Source organism: Ochotona princeps, chromosome 21, assembly GCF_030435755.1.
Source record: "Ochotona princeps isolate mOchPri1 chromosome 21, mOchPri1.hap1, whole genome shotgun sequence".
Lineage (NCBI taxonomy): Eukaryota > Metazoa > Chordata > Mammalia > Lagomorpha > Ochotonidae > Ochotona > Ochotona princeps.
Window position 1 is genome coordinate 22,862,354 of NC_080852.1, and position 20,850 is coordinate 22,883,203.

At 44.9% G+C, this 20,850-nt stretch overlaps 1 protein-coding gene across 1 annotated transcript in view; it reads right to left on the minus strand.

Annotated features, from left to right (window-relative positions):
- The window catches only part of CACNA2D3 (calcium voltage-gated channel auxiliary subunit alpha2delta 3), a 714,521-nt gene that overhangs the window by 178,987 nt on the left and 514,684 nt on the right, over positions 1 to 20,850 (minus strand). The window contains exons 14-16 of the mRNA XM_058678785.1: positions 7,125 to 7,196; positions 5,743 to 5,823; positions 362 to 436 (exon numbers count right to left, since the gene is read on the minus strand). Coding sequence (XP_058534768.1) covers positions 362 to 436; positions 5,743 to 5,823; positions 7,125 to 7,196 — 228 coding nt within the window. The remainder of the gene's footprint in view (positions 1 to 361; positions 437 to 5,742; positions 5,824 to 7,124; positions 7,197 to 20,850) is intronic.

The window sequence follows — 20,850 nt, forward strand, 5'->3', positions numbered from 1 at the left end:
ATCTTAGGTGTATTTTGTTGTATGAAATGGGACTCCCAAAAAGTAGGTGTAGTGCTGGAGTGTGAGAGCCCATTCAATGCATAAAGGTACCTATTGTAATCGTTTTACTGTTCAGTTTTCAAACAGAAGTCTTCCAAATACGGGCAGATATGAAATAAACCCATGCATATAGATACATACAACTTTATATATGTAACAGTATGACAGTGCAACATTATTTACACATGTTGTGTCAAAATGCTAGTTAGAAACACAATGATGGACGGGCTTTTAAAGCAGAAACAGCTACGAAGCATCCCCATCGGAGTATGGTCTCCAACAACTATAAACGGAGGAAAGCAGACATAAGCATTTCTCTTACCAGTGGCCTGAGTTCTGGGTGCGTCAGGATGTAGCCATTATTGGTGATTGCAAAGGCATAACCGTGAATCCCTAACTGTAAGAGGAAACGAGAAAGAAACCTTCATTAGCCTGCTCCCTGGTGGATTCACAAAGCATAAAGCAGCCCGGCATTTAGTAATTTACAGCTTAAACTTGGCATTCATAACCCTTATCAGCATAATATTTCATTAAAATGAATGCAAGGCGCTGATCCTTGACATTTGGTGGAGATGAAGACCTGTCACAGGAGAAACTCAGCAAATAGCACAATTCCAAATGTCACAGCCCCACCCTGGCATCCGAGGGCTTTACTTTGATTTATTTAAAACAAAAACAATCACTTTTTTTTTTAACCAAAAAAAGTAACTAATGTTTCTGGAAAGGTCCCGTGCTCTGAAGAGCACAATTGTATCAATGGTTGCATTTTTCTCTCCAGCGGTGATAGGGAAAGCGGGGTCCTCGTGCTGCTCACTTGTGAGTTTCCTCCACTAAAACATCGACTGGGGCCATCTCGGGCATGCACTGCCCTAGGCTGTCATTTTTCATAATTCTTCAAGGATGAAAGTGTCCTGACTAACCCCCTGGAGCCTGCCAACCCTCCTTAGATCCTTCTGTCCTGAAATTGTGTGGCTGCCAAGTTTTTCCCTTTATGCTCCCACTGACACAAAGCCTGGGTAATTCTCAATGCAGAGCCTCACTTAATTTATGTTTTCTGACTAAATGGGACTATGGGAAATAATTTGTGAGCAATGAAATGTTTTATTAGCTTTAAAAAGTATGTAATCAAATTTAACACTGCACTTATTTAAATAATAATCCCGGATTTTTGACAATATTTCTATTACACAGTTGACTGCACCCATTGGCTACAATAAATTTACCTACAAATCATTCATGTATTAAAATGGCCTCTGGCATAAAACCCACATGGCTCTCTCTGTCTCTAAAGAAAGAAAATGTAACCCACTTTTGCCAGAGCAGTGAAAAGGGGAAGAAAAAAAATTACCATTTTCCCCCCAAGGAGTTATTTCACAGTTCTGAGCCTCACTGTTGCTTTTCTTTAAATTCTCTGCCACTCACATTCTTGAATATGATACCATTAAATGATCCAGACAACAGAGTTTACAAACCAGAAATGACCCTGTCTGCTTGTTAGCTTAACGTCAAGGTGATGTGAAATTAGCTTCAGAGAATTTAACACCAGCAATTAAAAGTTTCCCTTGCATTACAAAACACATATATGCACGCGGTAGTCAAGGACAACCGACGTTTTCTTCTGGAGTTACCTTACACAGCAAGTCTTAATAAGATCCCACTCAACCTGAATGATAAAAGTGTATTTCATTATGCTGCAAAAGATAAACCAGAGATTTCCTCTCCTTTGAGATGTATATCATCTCTTTCATCTTGTCTCTTGGAAAAATGTCAGACACAGTCAACACTGCATTAATTACCATTATTATTAGGTCCCAGTTTCATATAGACTGGAGGGGTCAAAAAGGACTTTGAGAGTCTGACATTTTTCCTGAAAGGCAAGAGTGGCATTTGATTGGAAATCCAAACTCAAAATTAGACCCAACGGATGATGCTTTACAGTTAGTGGATGGCTTTGGTTCTTCCTGTTTTATGGGTGGTAGGTTAACCCTCCAAAGAAGGTGGGACTCTGTCTTACTGTCCTGTGCTTCCCTGGCATGGTACTTATCAAAAAGACAGTAGGCAAAGACTTATGAGATTAATTATAAGTCAAAGCCTTTGGCTGTTTGAAGCCTGCCTTCGTCTCCATAGTGTCCATGGCAGTCATGCAGTATATCTGAATGTACGGAGTGGTGGCTGGGCTGGAGGGAGGAGGCTTTGAGAAAAGAGGAAAAGGAAAAGGAAGAAACAAGGGAAGGACAGAAAATACTGAACTTGGGGTAGACACTCTGCATTCTCCCTGGGAACGCAGGAGTGGAGCTGACCTTCCACCCACTGAACTGTTCTCTCCATTTGCTACTGTCCAACTGAACTCTGCCTCTCTGCTCTGTCCCCATCAACACCCTCCTCCCATGATGCAAGCAAGCTCCTTTCTCTATGGTAGCCAGTGGCCGCCTTATTGCTAAACCCTACAGGATTTTCCTTCTTGATTCTTCCTGGTTTTTGGAGCTACCTGCATCTTCCTCCTTGCTGCCCCCCATCAGCATCCAGGCTCTGTCCTCCTGGGTGTGCTGCTTTCCACCAAATCCCCAACCAGCCCAATAAAACGGGCTCTTTGTGGAGGAAAGTACCATCTCTGCTCTCACATCTGTAGTCTCCAGCACCATGTCTGCAGGTGCCAGGCGCCCAGTTAAGGATTGTGTACATGCAGGTTTATCATTTAACTCAACTACTATCTAGCTCATCTTAAAAATTTCAAATCCACGTTAAAGGCATGGCAAAAAAAGGGGAGAGAGAACCTGGTTTGCTCCAAAAAACACATAGCCAGACCTTCCCAAGCCTGTTCCTAAGAAAGCCTTCCTAAAATTCAGAAATCTCCTGGCTCAAATACATCCCAGGATAACATTCTGTTACAGTATCATTCAAAAATTTTGCTGGTGACACAGAGATAGAACCTAATGGAGATGGAAGACCAGAAACTCCGGGCAAATCTCAGACACACATTCTGTGGATGAATCTCATAGGACAATGGCCAACATTCGCTTTTTGGCCACAAATCAGTCTACTGATGAAATCCCTAACTTTTGTTTCATCCGTAACAGAGCCAGTCTTCCTGTCCACCCCAATGTGCAGTCTTGTGGAGTAATAGAGAACAGATTGGACACAGCCCTTGTAGCAGGCAGGCCTGCCAAAGGACCCTGGGCCTGAAGCTAGCTCCCCTGGAGGCCTGGAGCCCATGTGGGCCAACAGCCTGGGCAGAGGAGGTACTTCCTTTCAAGGGGAGAGCCTCTGGGCTAATGAAGTGAACCTAATTATAACATGGCTCGTTATGTTAGCAGAGGCCATGGTGTCTGGAAATTATTGCTGGGGTGTCTGGAATTCTTAATAAAAATTACAGGAAGTCTGAGTGCTTGTGGGAAAAATCTATGAAACTGAAGGAGAAAGAAAGAATTCTATCTTCTGGGCAAAGCCCAAGAGCAAAGGGCTGACTCATCTTTCCAAGGTGTTAATGAGGAGGGCAAGGTGGGACTTGAACTTTGCTCCCTGGAGCACTTCTCCGCAGGGTGAGAGGCCCATTCGGCCACGGCTCTCCCTTGTGGACTGGCACACTCTGACCAAGCCTCATGCAGGGCCTCTGAGAGGGACCTCCTGGACTGATGGAAGTCCTAACTGGAGCTCAAGTTCCCAGCCCCTGCAAAAGCATCAGGAACAAGCGCCTGCATTTCAACTACTGCTGTTGGAATTCTTTTTGTCTCTCATCTTCCTCTGTTTTCTTGTCATTCTTTGCTTCATTCATCTTCTATGACTTGGGTGGCTTGAGAAAATTATTTCAAGTATCCTCAACTAAAACTGGGGCTGAAGACCACCATTCCCACCTCTCTGCTTAATGGGACTATTGTGAGATTTTAATGGGACTGTTAGCCAAGTGGGGTTATACCAACCCACAGCAAGAAGCTCCATAAATGTTTGACCCATTTAAATTGTGACTGTGATTTTAAGTGTTACTATTATCACAGTAATGTCATTGGCCTTGTTCCTCATGGCCCTGGAGTTGCAGACGTTCAAAATCATGGGAATCCTGTTTGTAAGTTGTGAAACTTGGCAAGAGAGTGAAGCCTTCTGTGCCTCAGTCTCTTTATATGTGAAATGGTGGAAATGCCAGGGATTTCAAAAAGTTCATGGAGATGTAAGCTGTGAAACAGCTGCGCATGATTTCAGAAATGCTTGTACTGAAATAAGTTTCTTTTAATTTCCTTTTCCTTCAACTTTTTGATGCACTTTCAAAAGTGCTCTTTCAAAAAGAGTTGTCTCTACATGCTCTTAAGTGAGATAAGGCAGTGAAGAACTGAACACACTACCTCGGTGAGAAACCTGAGAATCTGATTGATAGGGCACATCCTAACTGCTGCCTTCCCAGAACACACATCAGCAAGAAGCTGGGAGCAGAAGCATGGTCAGGATTCAAACCAGTCACTCTGGTAGGGGACGGGGGGCATGGTAACCAAACCACTGCATCCAATTCCCACCCATGTTACGTCCATTCTTTTCTGATTTATTGTGTATATATCAAGCATCAGCTCATGAGATAAGAAGCTCATGGAAGGTTTGGAAATATTTCCTTTAGGGCGGCGGGGGGTGGGGAGAAGCTGTTTCTTTAACACTGAGCAAGCCGTTCTAGACACCTAGGTCTAGCAGCATCAACAGAAGCCTGCTGTCTCAAGAGTCCCCAAAGCCTTTGCTCACTCCTCCTTAACCTGTAGTCTCTGGGCAGCTACCACACTTGATGATATAGGTCTGGATCAATTCAGTATCCTATTGCGCCTCTGGGAACTTAACTCCAGTCATATAACTCTAGGTGACGGTGCTGGTTGTCACCATTTAACACAAGGGAAGTCTTGGGACTTGTCTACACTTATCAGGCACAGAGCTGAGAACCTCCAGGGGCCAGTTTTTACCACCACGTTCCTCTACCTGAACTCCAGTAAGGTGTTACAACTATAGAACCCCAGGAAGGCTATACAACTATGGAAAATCAAGCCCCACAAGTCAGGGGAGGTGGTGCGCAGGACAAGGGTCCTGTCTTCCCTGCAAATGGAGGTGGAGGCAACCATCATCCATCCAGAAATAGGCAGGAAACAGAGTCAGAAATAGTCATGATGCATGGTGCTACGGAAGCAAGGGAATGTACATGGCCTCCCTCCCTGGGCATCCAGCAGCACCCTGTGCCCAGGGTGCCAACAGGTCTTCGGGCAGAGTACACTGAGCTTCCCCACACTCCCACATTGGTCACATACACATGCAAAGGCCTCCCAGGCAGGTAGAGACCCTGGCTTGGGTCTCAAAGGGGCTTCCCCCTGCCAACGTTTAAATTGGGTTTACTAAGAATCCCCAAAAAGGAGAAAGTTTTCCACGTGGGAGCCCAGGATTCTTTATGCCATCTTTTTCAAAGGTCAACAGATGTCTTTTCCCTAGGTACCTCAGAAAAATACAACAATCACAGCACAATGTGGCTTTTCCATGGATGCCCTAAACTGAAGTTAGAGTATCCAAGAATCAAGAAAAAAAGCAAGTCAATTAATCTACAAAACGAGCAAACAAATAGAAACATCCGTTCAGATACTGCTGCTGGTACAAAGACAACGACACGGCAAGCCACGTAGACGTGGAAGCTGATGCCTGACTGGGGAAGGCCGGCTCCAGTTCATGCGAACCTTATTCATTCATTACCTTGTATTTGGGGATGGTCTTCAGAAGTTCCTTCACAGGGACATCCGTGCCAACCACACCCAGGAGGATGCCCTTTGATCTCTGTCAAAAACAGTGAACCATAATGACGGTGGTTAACTTGGCAAAGGAAAAAAAAGAACCTCATCAACAGCCTCTTGCCCTAGGTGTGTGTCAGGTGCCTTCACCAAGGTGACAGGGGACTCACCCAGGTCTCCCGCAGGGACTCCCTTCTGTCCTTAGCATTACTAAACAGGAATGACGGCTTCTCTTGTTAAACACGAACAACTGACACATTAGGCCATGATGTTCCAATAACACACCCTTTTCTTTCTCCCTGCAAATTAAAACTCATTGTGCAGACGCAGGGGAGTTTTAACAACTAAGGGGTTTCACCATTCACCAGTTTCTCTTCGGAAAGATGTTTAGGGGAGGGACAGCATGGTAACTGCTTTCTCAATGTATACTGCCATCTGGTACCCAGGAGAAAGAGATGAAATGGCCAAAGACATAATCCTGATGATGTTAGCAGTGAGTTGGAACCAAGGGCCAAGGTGATGGAATGGCTCCTAGGGCCCCAGTTCCCAAGGTGTGTGGCCTTTGGGATTTCCTGACACTTTACAACATCAGGAAGGTTGCTGGAAAGAAGAAATCAGATTCCTGCTGTCTCTCCTTTCCCTGTGGGATAAACAGTGTCGGCACAAAGTCCCATCTACTTGGAACCTTGAATTGTAATGCTATTTGGGAAGAGTGTCTGTAGATGTCATAGTTAGGAATCTAGGGAAGGAAGCTGTCCTGGATTTAGGGTGAGCTGTAAACCCAGTGATGGGTCTCTTTTGGGAGGGAAGGATGGAGAACTACTTGAGAGAAGGTCAAGGGACATACAGGCAGAGATTAATAAAATGTTGGCAGCAAACAAAGGAGTGCCTGGGACCCCTAAGGAGCTGGAAGAGATGAGGACAGACCCCTTCCGGAACCTTTGGGGGAAATGTGGGCCTGTCAACGTAGGGATTCTAGCCTTCCAGAATCCAGTGTGGTAAGGACATACATTTCTCTTTTCTAAGCTGCCTGGTTTGCATGCCTTTTTTATGCCAGCCCGGGGAAACAGCTCCAAAGCTCAGAAGTGAAAAGGAAAGAGGGCCTCTCGCAGGCCTCACGTTTCCCCTGGTTGCTCCCTCCTATGGCTACGTGACACTTCAGTCTTGGCAGGTGCAGCACCTATAAAATGATGCCTGCCTGCATCCTTTCTTCTCATCTCTGATTTGGTGATGCCAGCAGCATCTACCCACTCCTGAGGGGAGAAAGGCCACCAGTGTGTGAAGAACAGGCCATGCAAGACAGCAGTCCCCCTGGCCTGAAGCAGGAATCACAGCCTTAATACTCACAGTCTCATTCTGCTTACTGAACACGGGCATGGCCACGGTGGTCATCAGGACAAGGCCCTGATCATCAGCAAGCTGGATGGAGAGAGAAGAACCAGTTACGAATGGAGGTTTGGAAATGGCAGTGCTGGCAGCTGGCCCTCATGTCCACCACATCCTTCCCTAGACAGGGCTGTCTAAAGTGATCCAGTGCCCACTGTCCACACAAGCCTTTCATGGAGGATGGGCTGCCAAGTCTCCACACCATGACCTGTCGATCAGAGGCCACCAGTCCCCAGTTGAGGAAATGAAGTCAGTTGCTGTCAGCCGCTCTAACTGGCCAGTTCTAGGCTTTTAGTGATTTGGGGTCCTAGAACTCCTTGTCTTGATGCTCATGGTCTGTTTTACCACTACAGATTGTTCTCGATGTTCAACATGTGCCATTAGGAAGCATCTGTTCCCCGCTTCCTTCACCTCTACAGATCACTGGATGTTAGTTCCACGTGGAAAACCAACAGAACAAAAACAAAATGCAAAAGCAGCTTAATGATATGACCTGGAAAATCACAACTTGGATATACATCATTTCTTTTAGAAGAGCAACCCCAGAACTACGGCACATGCGATGATTCAGTAATCTGAAATGCACACACACACATGCACACACAAAGACCTGCAATTACATTCACTTTGCATACAGTTTGGGGAGGCAGGCAGGAACCCCTGCTCTGCCACAACAGGGAGACAGAGTCCTGAAATACTTTGAGCTTTGGCTCAAAACAATTCTGGGTCTAATGCTCTGGGTTGTGAATCCTTCTTTATATCATTAGTGGCAATGCCATGTCCTCTTTCGAACACCAACTATTTCCCAGCGTTGCTGCCTAAAGATACAATGACACTGCCCAGCAGGGCATCTGGCTCGTAGGTGCTGCCCACAGCATGCTAATGTCCTCTCCCTGACTCCAATATCATACAGTTACAGATAACAGAGTCCACAGTAAGATCAAAGCTAGTGCCATGGCTGAGGGGCATTTAAATTGGCCTGGAAAAATCTCATGGGAGAGGTATTCACGGCCTGTTTGAGACCCAAGGGAGGCAACTGGTGAGCCAGATTCCATCACCTTCAAGTTAGAGTTCTCGGATGTTTGGATGTTTTCCATGAGCATTAGAGCCACAGAATAGCCAGGGTTGTTCACTCCGTCTTCTTACAAAGAAGCATAATAAAAAGCAGGTTCTAAAACTCAAATGTTTAAAACCACACAGAACGGTGGGTTCTCAAGTCAAAATCATGAAACTAAGTCTGTCCATCACTTTATTCTTCCAACTGGTTCTTGGCGCTGTAGTACATTGTTCCTTGCAATGTGGTACATGGTACATCAGCATCTACAAGCACATGAGTGTTTATGGGAAACGTGTAATCCTGGGACCTATGCCAGACCTTCTTCTTTGAATAACTAGCACGCATTTTAAAATTAAGAAGTTTTTTTTGTTATAGGACAATCCTTTCCCCTTCGCGCCCATCAGTAACCATGATAGGTAAAGCTGACAAGTGTTGGGGAAAGCTCCCAGTACAGACTGGGGAAGGGAGGTGCTGCTTTTGCTAGTTTTCCTTCTATATCAAGATGGAACTAGATTCCTTCATGGCACCTGGGATGAGGCAGAGCTCATTAAGTCCCTCAAGGACCAGGAACTCATGGTGTCACTGGTTAACTTTATGAGTCCAGTGTCCCCATTTGCTCAACTGTCGGTCTGAATATTGCTTGGTATGATTAAGATATGAATTCAGTAGACTTCGTGTAAATCAGATCACCTTCTATAATGTAGATGAGTCTCAGCCACTCAACTGGAAACTGAAGGACAGCATCCCCCAACCAAAGGCAGAACGAACTCTGCCTTCAAACTCAAGACTTCAATATCAACTTTTGTGGAGTTTCCAATTGTCTCTGAGGAACCCTGACTAACACACATAGTGATTGCATAATTTAGTATATGGTACAGCTTAGTTTGGGTGTTAGAGTAAACGGACAAACTCATTTTATTAACATTAATAACCAAAGAATACCAACTGAGAGAGTGATGATTACAGCAACTTACTGTTGCTCAGAGCCACATTTACAACATATAACAGTTTAGAGAAACATGGTTGCACTGTCTGGTGAAAAATACTTTAAGTTTATCATGGCGACCGCCAGAGGCAGGCAAAGTTATTTTCAAGGTCAAAACCAACCCTTCGTAAACAGCTCTCCTAGACATCTCTGCGTATTCTAGTTCCTCAATGCATCCTTAATGCTGCAAAGAAAACTAATCGGAGCAGATCCCTAATCCTGGACAGCTTCCACTGTGTGGCTTAAATCAGAATTTCAAGCAATGCCAACCTGTATCATGGATGAAATCAAAACACACCATTGACAATAATGAGAAATGAAGCTTTTTTTCCTGCAACCAGTAAAAATCAGTTATAAATCACTAGTAATTATCCTGGCACAAATACAAAATGCTGGGAAGCTAACTTTCAAATATTAAGCCAGAATATAGTATCAACTTTACTCAGGGGCTAATTCCAAATGTAATTACTGCATCATTACTTAAAAAAAATCATAACATAGCATTTGTACTGAAATCACTCATTTGTAACCAGCCCCAGGTAAACAGAGGAAATGCAGCGAGTTCAGTCTGGCCATAACTCACACGGGGGTTATGATTTCATAGATTCCTCTCCTAGGGGTAGTGTTGGCCCACGTTTGAACTGGCTTGGTGCTCACCCAAACCTGTAGACTTCCCCATAGAGGGCAGGTTACCAGTATGGCCGCAGGGACTGGCAGAAACCCAGAAATATCACATGCACAACATTAAGACCCTCCATGCATCTAACGACTCCCTCACTCCCAGTCTCCCACAGGTCTGGACTCTGAAACCTTGCATGATGAAAGAACACCCGTTTGAAAGTTCATGTGCGCTGTAGGCACTTCAGGACAGAAAGTCATTCTGTACGCCTGCCATAGGAAACAGCGGTCGGGGGCAACGGTCTGTGTCCCAGACCACCAAGCAGAAGGTATGCAGTTGGCCACAGCAAGAAACCCTGCCCTCCCACACACGAGGGGGTCTCCGCTTTGGTGTGGCCCCCCACAACCTGTAGCTGCTGCTGAAGTGAGAGCTATGCTTTTGATTCACGCATACGGCTTCCAAGAAAAATGTAGACGTAGAATCAACATGCGTTCTCCGAAAGGCATGAGCAGGAGAAGGGGGGGGGGGTCACTGTGGTCCATCTGGGCAAAATCCCATTAACTCCAGCCCAACTGGGAATCTTAAATTGAACTGCCATTCAATTACCCTCGCCGGGGCTTTGAACAGGCCTCCGACACACTGGGTTGTGGCGCTCTGTTGTATAAGACGTGTATATTATTCCATATCCCTCATTTCCTATGCTACATAATGGGGGCTGTTCTGGTATCAAAGGAAATGATGAATAATAATACTGAACATCTGGTTTGTAAAACACAAACTTGCTCAACAGACTGACTGCTTCCTGTCCGCATCCCTAGTTAATCAGGCATGCAGGCTCCTATGAATATGTATTCTGACTCATGTGCAAGGTCCAGGCAGCCTGACCAGCTCTGACTCCTAGCACTTCATCCGTTTCCCACCCAATGGCACCCGTCGGCAATGCAGCAAGCCCGAGGGCATGGCCACAGACAGCCACGCAGCAGCAGGTTTGCGCTCTGTCCTGCTGCCAGCCCCGTCTTTACTGTTCCTGGATCCCCCTGATAAACACTGCTTGGGCATCATGCCAGGTGACAGGTGCCATGTGCTGGGCAGACAACCAGGAACAAGAGCTGGGTCTTATCCCCAAGGGACCCTAAGTCCACTGATGGGGACAGGAAAGAGAACAAAGAGGGGACAGAGGAACTCAGCTCTCACTTCCTGAGCAGGGCGAGTGCTGCCATCAGGTGTAGCTTCGTGGCGACTATGATTTCTGGTGTTTCGTGCTACTTGTCCGGGTTTCACAGGAGACCCACAGGACTTCCTCGACGCCTGTTGAACAACCGCAGACGTTCCATTTTGTTGGCTTTATGCTTAACAAGATTTATAAACGGGACACTGCAGGGGTAGGCTTCTTTTTAAATTCCTGAAGCTCTGCCTCTCCCTTGCTAAGTGTGTGGCCCCACATGCAACCCAGGCTGAGCCCAACAGAGCCAGCCAGCCTGCCTGCCTTTCTCTCCTCTCTCTCTCTCTCACACACACACCTGCCTGCCCACTGCCCAGAACTCACTGAGTGGCTCAATCACTAGAACCAAGCTTCCAGCTAGGCTATTCTAATTTTTCTTTTCCCTACCTGGAGCTGATGGCAAAGACTCTCTTCTGTGTATGTTGGTTTTAAGAATGTAAACCTGACAACCATGTCTGTTCACCAGAGAGGCGACTTGAACTAAAAACATACAGCCAACCTACAAAGAGGGGTGTGTGTGTGTTCCTTCATCCCTGGGGTCCACCACACCCATGCTGTATTCCCTGTGTCACCTGAGTCAATGTATTTTCTCTTTTTGTTACGATGATCCTGGTTCACATCCATGAATCTTAGAAACAGCAGGACCCTGGTGCAGAAGCCTGCCTCGGTGCCCCTGACCCTGCATAGCTCTAGGGACATTAAGGTGGTGGCAGTGAGAGCCATGGACACCTGTACAGAGGAGCGGTTTCTGAGGCCACAAAGCCCAAAGGGAAAGGGGTCCTAACCTTTCCAAGAGAAGTGTTGGTGTGTATTTTCCTACTAGGGGAGCAATTCAGGTGTTCCCCCACAAAGCACCCAAATAATGAATGGTAATAGCATTTGGGGACAATCTTTTTTTTTTTTTTAAAGAAAAATGGTGCTATCAGAAACCATTGCCATGAGGGTTTTATGTAAATCCTGCATAATGATTAGAGATTTGGCTGCTTTCCAGAAAGATCCTGAGTGAGCAGTTGTAGAATCAGAGGCTGCTCTTGGCTGTACCCGGACGGAACAGCAAGAACTCCCCAGGGAAAGCGGCTGGGACTGGAGTGAGGCTGCACTGCTGCCCCCGGAACCTTCACTTTGGAAGCACATCCAGTTTGTTTTCCAACTGTGTGTCTGCAGTCACGGGAGTTCACCGGGGCTGGTGGCAGGATGCTCCATTTCTCTTGCAGCTGGAAGCCCTGAGGGCAAGTGCCAAGGCTAGAAAAAAAAGAGGCAAGCTGGCCCTGGCCCCAGGAACACATTCAAGCAAGTTAAGGGCAGCGTGCTTGGCAGCCTACTCAAGAGATGCCAGGTGGTTTTCAACAGTGCCTCCTGCCAAGTATGTGAAGCCTGAGGCACGGGCTCAAAGGCAAGGCTGTGCACAAATGGCAAAGTCAGCTCGGGAACAGGCCTGGCTCTGAGCCAGGGACAAAGACAGACCAACTCCCTAACTTATCTCAAATACTTCTTCTATTTTGCTCCTCTTGGGTTTCTGTGCTCTTCTTTTGTTAAAATTGATAAACACGTTGACTATGCTAATATTTTATTGTGCCATGATAATACTATGACTTATAAATATTTGACATATGGGTGCAAAATATGTGTGTACACAGCTGTATTTCTCCTACGCTTTTGACTCTTGGCAGTGAAGCTCAACTTTTGCTCCACAAGAAGACCCTGCTACCATCTAGTGGCAGGCATGGTGAATTGCAGGTACAAGATCCTGGGCAGACAAAAAAAATAAGTATTCCAGGGTTCATCAGTAAAAATGTGTCTAGATGATAGTCAACTTCACTTGGTTATCTACACAGCTGACACAAACATGGGCTGTATCAGTGATTGGCTCTTTCAGTGACCTGTGCCTTGGCAGGAAAGGAATAGGAGTAAGACATAGAAAAGCATGGCTGTGTAGCTTTTTAGGTGCAAGGTGAGACGTTTTGAAAGGGGACCTACTGCTTCTCTGACGTGTGAAGGCTCTGAGCCTGTGACTGGGGAGTGAACGGGGGAGCACCTGGCAAGGCCAGATCCTTTCACATCTGCATTCTCAATTACATCCTCTCCTCTGTCGGTAAGCTTAAGGTTACCAATAAGCTGGGAATTCCTGAGGGCCACTCTCTGGGCAGCACACAGGAGGGTAGCGAAGCCCAGGGTGGTCCTCTCCTTGCTAGCTCACAGCTGGAGGGAAGCGGGATGGCAGAGAGGCCTTCGAATAACATCCCCAGGCAGCTATGTCTGTAAGGGCAGCTGGAAGAATGAAAGCGAGGTGGAGAGCTGGAAAGGGGATGCGTGCAGAATCGGGGGGCATTTAGGGACCCTCCACAGGGTGAGTACAGGTCTCTGGGCCATCCCCCACTTCCAGTCCCATGTCATAGAAACCTTTTGCATCTACCTCTTTCAACACTCCTTACCCTTCGTTAAAGACAGGGACGGGGCAGCGGGGAAGAGTCCAGCCAGAAAGCACTGGATTGCACAGAGAGGATGTTTTCTTGTATGGACACAGGACACGGGTGGATGGCCCGCACCATGTGGCAAGCGATTCCTCTTGCAGCTCATGCTTGCAAAGGGGAGCCAGGCAGAGACACGATGCACCTGACTCCTGTTCTCAGCACCCAACTCTGTCAGACTCACTCTTCGAGCCTCTACATTTCCTGTGTTCCTGAGTGACGGTTGTAGGAACTGCTGGCTGCTTTCACAGTGGCCAGTTTGAATTAAGAGGTGTATGTTCCACAGGCATATTTTAAAACTCCATCATCTCTCCTGTCATGTAGGAAGTCGTTCCGAAAGGAAGGACAACTTCTGTGTTTCAGGGATAGAACCAGCACTGACAGAACTAAGTGATCCATAAGCATGTTCAGGGTCGTCTCATGAAGTTTGCAGAAAGAATTAAAATGGAAGGACATACTTTCCATGAATGTGGTGAGGCACCTTGTCTGTGACATGCATACTTTAATGAATATCAAGAGTAATTCTGCAGAATCTGAGAATTTCAGTTTTACATACAGAACTTGAAGTCTGTGTGTGCGACTCTCAGAGCTTCAGTGACTGACTCTGTGCACAATGAGGATCCATCTCAAGCACTCTACGGAAGGGGAGGCCAAGTACAGAAGGACACACTGCATATGAAACTAGTGACATAAAGGCTTAGACACAAATCAATGCTGAATACCATCTGTGGTGACGACTGTAAAATCAGAATCCACAAAAACAGGTAAGAATGCAAACTTCTAGGTAGCACATCCCAGGAAAAGCAGAAAAAAAAGACCACCCCCAAGATAAGTGATTTCAGGACAGTTTAAAGACAGGACTCTTTGTGAAGGTGCTGGCAGAATGCATGGTATCTTCCAAGGAATCACAGTGCAGTGTCTGGATGCTGGGAGCAGAAACAAGCAAGTCTGTACCAGGGATGGAAAGCAGAGGGAACAGGTCCTGGGACCTGTGACCAAGAGGACGATGGGAGGGCCACCCATAGAGAGACGCCAGCTTGCAGAATCAGCCCAACTCAACTCCATCGCTATAACAGGCAGTGTTTGCCTCACACAAAAACCTCATCGACCTCCCCTGACACACACACTCGAGCATTTATGATACAATATTTATACTGTTAGATCTCGGTGGTTGGTACATAGACAGTCCTTTGCGTCTTCTTTCTCTATGAACTAGATTCTTAATAACAAAAAGTCCTGATAAAATCTCAACCCCAGAGAACATTTAACAAATCAAACCACTTAATAGCTTCAGCTTGCAATGAAAAATGCCTACAAAATAAAAGTTAATTAAAATCATCCTCCTCATAAAATTCCATTAAAAAATCCTTTTGCAAGAAGATCTAAATAGTTCTTTCCGCAAACAATGGTTGCACTCTGACACTGAAATGTTATCAAAATAAAGCTTAAATATTCTGAGTAAAAGATGATACTTAAATTATCAGGTGTTTGGGCTGTGTAGAGAAACATTTAGGGAACAAAGGCAGTATTTTTCATTGCAAATCCTGTTCTTCTCATGTAGGAAATACGAATTGTCTTTCATGCCCCTGCTCCTAATAAACTATTTTAAAAATCTGGGCAAATTAAGAACGCTAACCATTGCTTAGATTTGCATTCTGCACTCACGTTTTTCAACATGTTTGCAGGATGTCTAAATCCTGAGTAACCTAAGACTCTAACCAAGTCATAGTGGGAGACAGGGGGGAAAGTGCCAACCTTTACAGGCACATTGCCTCTTGGTTTGTAACTGATCATCTCGGGACAAGTGTGGTCACTCAAGCTATGAGAATAATACAGAAATGTATTCTCTTTAGACCAAGGCACTTATTAAAGTACATCCAAGATTTGGAGATTATGAATTCTTTATAAGCTTCTCTGTTTAAGTTATTTAAATATGAAAATAAAACAGATTTCCCTCTCTGATCTGGAACAGCATCTTTGCACTTTTTCTAACAGCCTGAAGACGACTGTGTGGATGACAACACCACGTAATGCTGAAACATATTTATGAGAACCTAACGACAGTTTTCTGTGAACGAAAACTGGGATGATTTTTATATTGTTCCTTTTCTTGGGGCTGCATAAAGCAGGGAATACGGTTTATGAGTGAACAACTACAGAGTGTGTCCTTGACCAGGGACACATATACAAAGCCAGCGAGGGTCAAGACATTACTGGTTACCATATCTGAAAGTTGTCTTGGAAACAGCTTTGTTGACTAGGGTGCAACCCGCTTATTTCAAGAATGTTCAGGAATAATGAGAATTATCACAAGACTTTGGACATTGGCCAATGTTCATGATGAGCTTTGGCACACAGCTGCCTGCCCCAACCCCCTTTGTGGCCAAATGTTCCTATTTTCACAACGGTGGTTTAGACATCTCCCAAATAGAAGCCTGAAAACACAGCCAATTGTTGGAGCTCCGGGGCCCTGGGACAAAACCTTCCCCTTGTTTAAAGACCCCCTGAAATGCTGCTTCCTCCATAAAACCTTCCCTGACTAAGTGGAAATGGGAACCAGATGTTCTCGAACTTCACTACAAAGATAATCATATTTACTCTACAACCAAAGATACTATCTAGACCAAATGTGTGCAAACTGTTAATACGGCAGAGTCGCAGAACACTGTGGTTGGGAGAAGCAGTGGGAGCTGTGCGGAGCCTAAGGACTGGAAGGGCAGATGCTGGAGTGATTTTTCCTTCCATCCACAACAGAGCACAGAGCCTAGGACACAGGAAGTGCTCAGGAAAGGATCCTGGAGTGGAGTTTTTGTAGCATCATCCTGTTTACTGATTGTGTAAATGAGGCCCAGAAAGGCAGGGTGTGACACAGAAGTACGAGAGTACAGGTAAGGTTCTGGGCTCCTTCACTTAGGATCTATGCAGAGTGTGCCCACAAGAACGTGGGCAGACTTACACAGGGAGGTGTGAGAAGGTGGGGCTCACATGCTACTGCCGCTGCAGCTGGAGACAAAAGGTTGGGGATCTCCAGCCAATGGCAGGAAAGGAAAGGGGCTTTTCTTAACCCTCTAGGTGACTTCCTTGGAAAGCAGCACAATGCACAGCAAACTCACAAGAAACAGACCTGAATGGACCCCCTGAGCAGGATATCAAATGTGTGTAATCATCTTTATGCATCCATCATTCCATCCATCCATCCACCCACCCATCCATGGATGCTCATCCACTAACAAATACAGCTTTAAACAGTGCTTCAAAGCATTTACATCTTTGTAAGCCTAACCCAGATACTGGCAGTGTCTATGCCCATCTTAAGGATGGAGCAGTTAAACACAAAAGGGTAGAGGATGGGCCTGCAGGTTGTAGAAGGCAGCAGGCTGGTGGTCTGAGCCTTGACCTATTTGATGCCAGAGACTGGGTACCAATCCCACTGCTCTCAGCCTCCTGCTTTGGCGTACAAGGGCAAAGGTAGTGAAAACGGCAACCAAGCAAACCATCCTCAGAATGGAACCATCTCATGGTATTCCTAATAATGTGAACATAAACAGCACGTGTGGTGCCTGGCAAGCCCAGCAAGTGCAGTTCATCTCTCTTCCTGGACTACGGGAGAGAAGCTCAAAGGCTTCTTCCGCGTTGGCTTGGGCTTCACGGCTCTCTCCATCTGAATTATGTAGAGAAAAATAGGCATTTCTTCCTTCTCCCATACAACTTCTCCTGAAACAACTTGCTTTAGGAGACAGTTGCAGGGAGAGAGGCAGTTAATGAGATACGAGAAAGGAGCCTGGGATCAAAGCACATTGGGAAGGAAGTTATTCTGGCACGAGGGAGCCAAGGAAGAAGAGGAAAGATAATTCAGAAGTACTAAGCCTGCAAATCATCTAATATGTTCCAGGCCTGGGCAAATATGGATGGGTCCAATCCAAGCACACAGAGCTCATGATTCAGCAAGTGGTTCAATTCCATGAGTCATTTCTGGAAAAAGAAAATCCATACCATGGCATTAGTCCTTGCCTGACATTTTTCTACCTCAGGAAACTTAGGTTGGGTTTTCCAAACTCCTTCCAGCTAATTGGAAAGGATAAACATCGAGCTTTCTGTTTTCTTAACTTCATAGTAGCATTGCTGCACACAATTGCACAACTGCTCCAGTTTACCACCGAGGGTCATTTCAGTTGAATCCTCTAACATGAGATGTCAGCTCACCCGGAGCCATTGATTCAGTTCTCAGGGAACTAACTGGGCTGCGTTTAGGTTTGGGGGATGACTGATCAGTGAACAACAGAAGTGAGACAGGATCCAGCAGCAAATCTGTGACCAGATCCACAAATGGACAACTAGGTTTAGTAAGAAATTAAAGTAAAATCATTGATTTCCCCCTCCCAACTTTGATGTGTAGAAACAAAACAGGTGGCGGGTACTGTGATAGCTCTATTGGCTAATCCTCCCCCTTCAAATGCTGACATCCCATATGGGCACCGGATTGAGTCCTAGCTGGTCCAATTCCAATCCAGATCCCTGTGTGTGGCCTAGGAAGGATCAGCAGAGCATGGCCCCAATCCTTAGGACTCTGCACCTGCAAGGGAGACCTGAATAAAGCTCCTGGTCCTGGCTTTGGACTGGCTGAACTCCAGCCGGTGTGATCACATGTGGAGTGAACTAGTGAACGGGAGATCTTTCTCTCTGCCTTTCTCTCTGTAAACCTGTGTTTCCAGCAAAAAAAAAAAAAAAAAAAAAAAAAAGGTTGACACATTGTATTAAAAAATATTCATTTCACATCCAAGAATTAAGCCTAAAAAAGCACAGAAAAAAAGACTGGCAGGAAGGCTGTGGCTTGGAGCGTATAGTGTCTGTGTGTTTTCCACTGCTTAACATACAGCACTTACTTGCCATATCTTTCACACAGGAAATCCCCTCCTCAGAGGACTAAAGTGACATTAACATCACTGACAAGGATTTGATTTGAAGCCGACTTTACTCAACACTGGCATTATGGCACAGAATTGGTTTTGTACCTTATCACTGAATTATACTGCTTTGATTTGGCCTGATGTTTGAGTGACTTTTTTTTTTTTTTTTTTGGTGGTGGTGGTGGGGTGTGTGTGGTCACTTTCTCTGTAATTGGGAGGAAAATACATTTGCAGGTCACTTTAGCTTATTAAAACATTCCTTGAAGTTGCTCTGAGTAGAGAATACATGCTCAATCTCCACTTAATGTTTTGTTTGTGTGTGTGTTTTTTTTTCCCCAAGAGATACATCTAGGACATTAAGAAATAAGGAAGGAACGGCCAAACGGACACGCCAACTCTTTGAGTTTCTGACTGTCTTTGAGCCAATAAAAATCATAGACAACATCACATCTTGGGGCAAGAAATCAGAGCCCTGGACATTCTGTGATGTTCCTCCCAGGACAGTCCCAGGCTTACAGTGGGGACACTACGCCACCATTCCAAAATCCAATGGGCTTCTAAACTAAGTTTTCTCGATCCTCTATTTCCCTCTATTTAGAAAAGGATGAGTGTATTTCTTAAGGGATGTAAGGACAACTGGGATGAGAACATTTATCAAATTCTATTTTTTTAGATGCTTCTTTAGCTTTCAATAGAAAATGCAATTTCATCTTAACAATAGCATGAATAGTTTCTATTGCTTCAGCACATGAAAAGAGTCATATTTTATAATGGTGCTTGATTTAAATGGCAAACAATCACATACGTTAAATAAATGAGCAGGCTTTGAATTCCTAACTCAGTAAACACTAGGTCTGGGACAAGAAAACATTGAAATATTAGGGATTTTGAAACCATTTTTTGGTTTTGAACTTTATAAACATTCAGTTCTTTTTCATCTTTTTTTCTTTTTGAAAAAAACACCAGATGATGTCAGCTTCAAACCTGTTTCTGCTTTCATTTTATTAGATTTGTCTGTACTAAGCAAGGCACAATACTACTAGCCTTATACAGTAATCAGTACTATTACTATTTCTGCCATGGCCAACACTACTAAGTGAGCACACGGTGTGGACAGGCCCTAAGCAAGCATTGCTTTTCTGCTTCTCAGCAACATCCTGCAAAGAAGGTATTCTGAGTCCATCATGAATAGGATCAATGCTTCAGGTGATGGTGGTTCTGGGCCCAAGGTGATGCGGCAGGGTAGCACCTCTGCACCACCTCCAGCTCACTCTGATTTTGATCTTTGTAACCACCTGGATTTCCTGCCTCCACTGATTGCCAAGGTGGAATGCCTTAGTCTCACCATGGTTAGCCCATCACAAGAGACTGCTGCACCATTTGGTTCAACACTCTCGAGAGAATTAACTTAGCAAACACCACCTTTCCTTACCTGAGTTTTCCCAACTGTTAAGGCCAAATAGCCCTTCCTTCTAACTGGGGTAGTGAGCAGGACGGGCAACGGATGCCAACTGAGGGGCAGGTAGAGTTGAGGAGTCCCACAACTAAAGCTCACACCGCCCACTGCCATGGATTTCCAAAGTTTGGATCACTATTACACTAAGCATCTAGACTAGACTGGGCCTTTGACGGAAGTTCAAAACGAACTTTATTTCTAGTAGGCCATAGAGATTAATGATGAAGGGACTTCAGACTTGTCCCATGTAAAACCATCCCCCACTTACACAGCATCCTTCTTCTGATTATCATCGTTCTTTCCAAGGATCAGTGTGACTGGGCAGGTATCTGCATACCTCACTTTGGGTTTTCCACACTTTTGTTGGATTATGCTGAGGGCAAGTTGGGTCCAGGAAACTACTGTGAGGTTAATCCTTGTGAGTCTTCTCCTCTTCACATATTGATGGGGACCATGGTTCATTATTGATAAATATAATTACATAAGAAATAAAATCAGGTCATTTTATAGGATTTTAAAATTACAAAAAACATATTGAGAAGAAAATAAGTACCTGTTCTACCACCAGAAAAGGCACTTTTGCAGCATGTCAATGCATTTATTGTCAATACTACTCTCTAAATCTGTTTACACAGGTGAATACACACACACATAAGGCACATAAGTAGCATCTTTCAATTTTAAACCTGATCAATTTTTTTTAGATTGTTAAGTATGGTTTGACCCAAAAGTCCATAATAACTTCTGTCATTAGGAAGTTTGATAACTTTTGCAGCCCCTCCCTGCCTGATCCCTGGTATTTCAACTTTTCTTGTCTACCTACATAAAATTATAAGTCATCCACCGCTTCAGGCAAGCTTCTACATAAGCTAATGGGTCAAAACATGTAAGTGTAAGTTGTACTACATACTGACCATGTCTTCCTGATGGCTTTTTCACAACTGACAGTATAAAAGTTTTTTAAAAAGTAAAC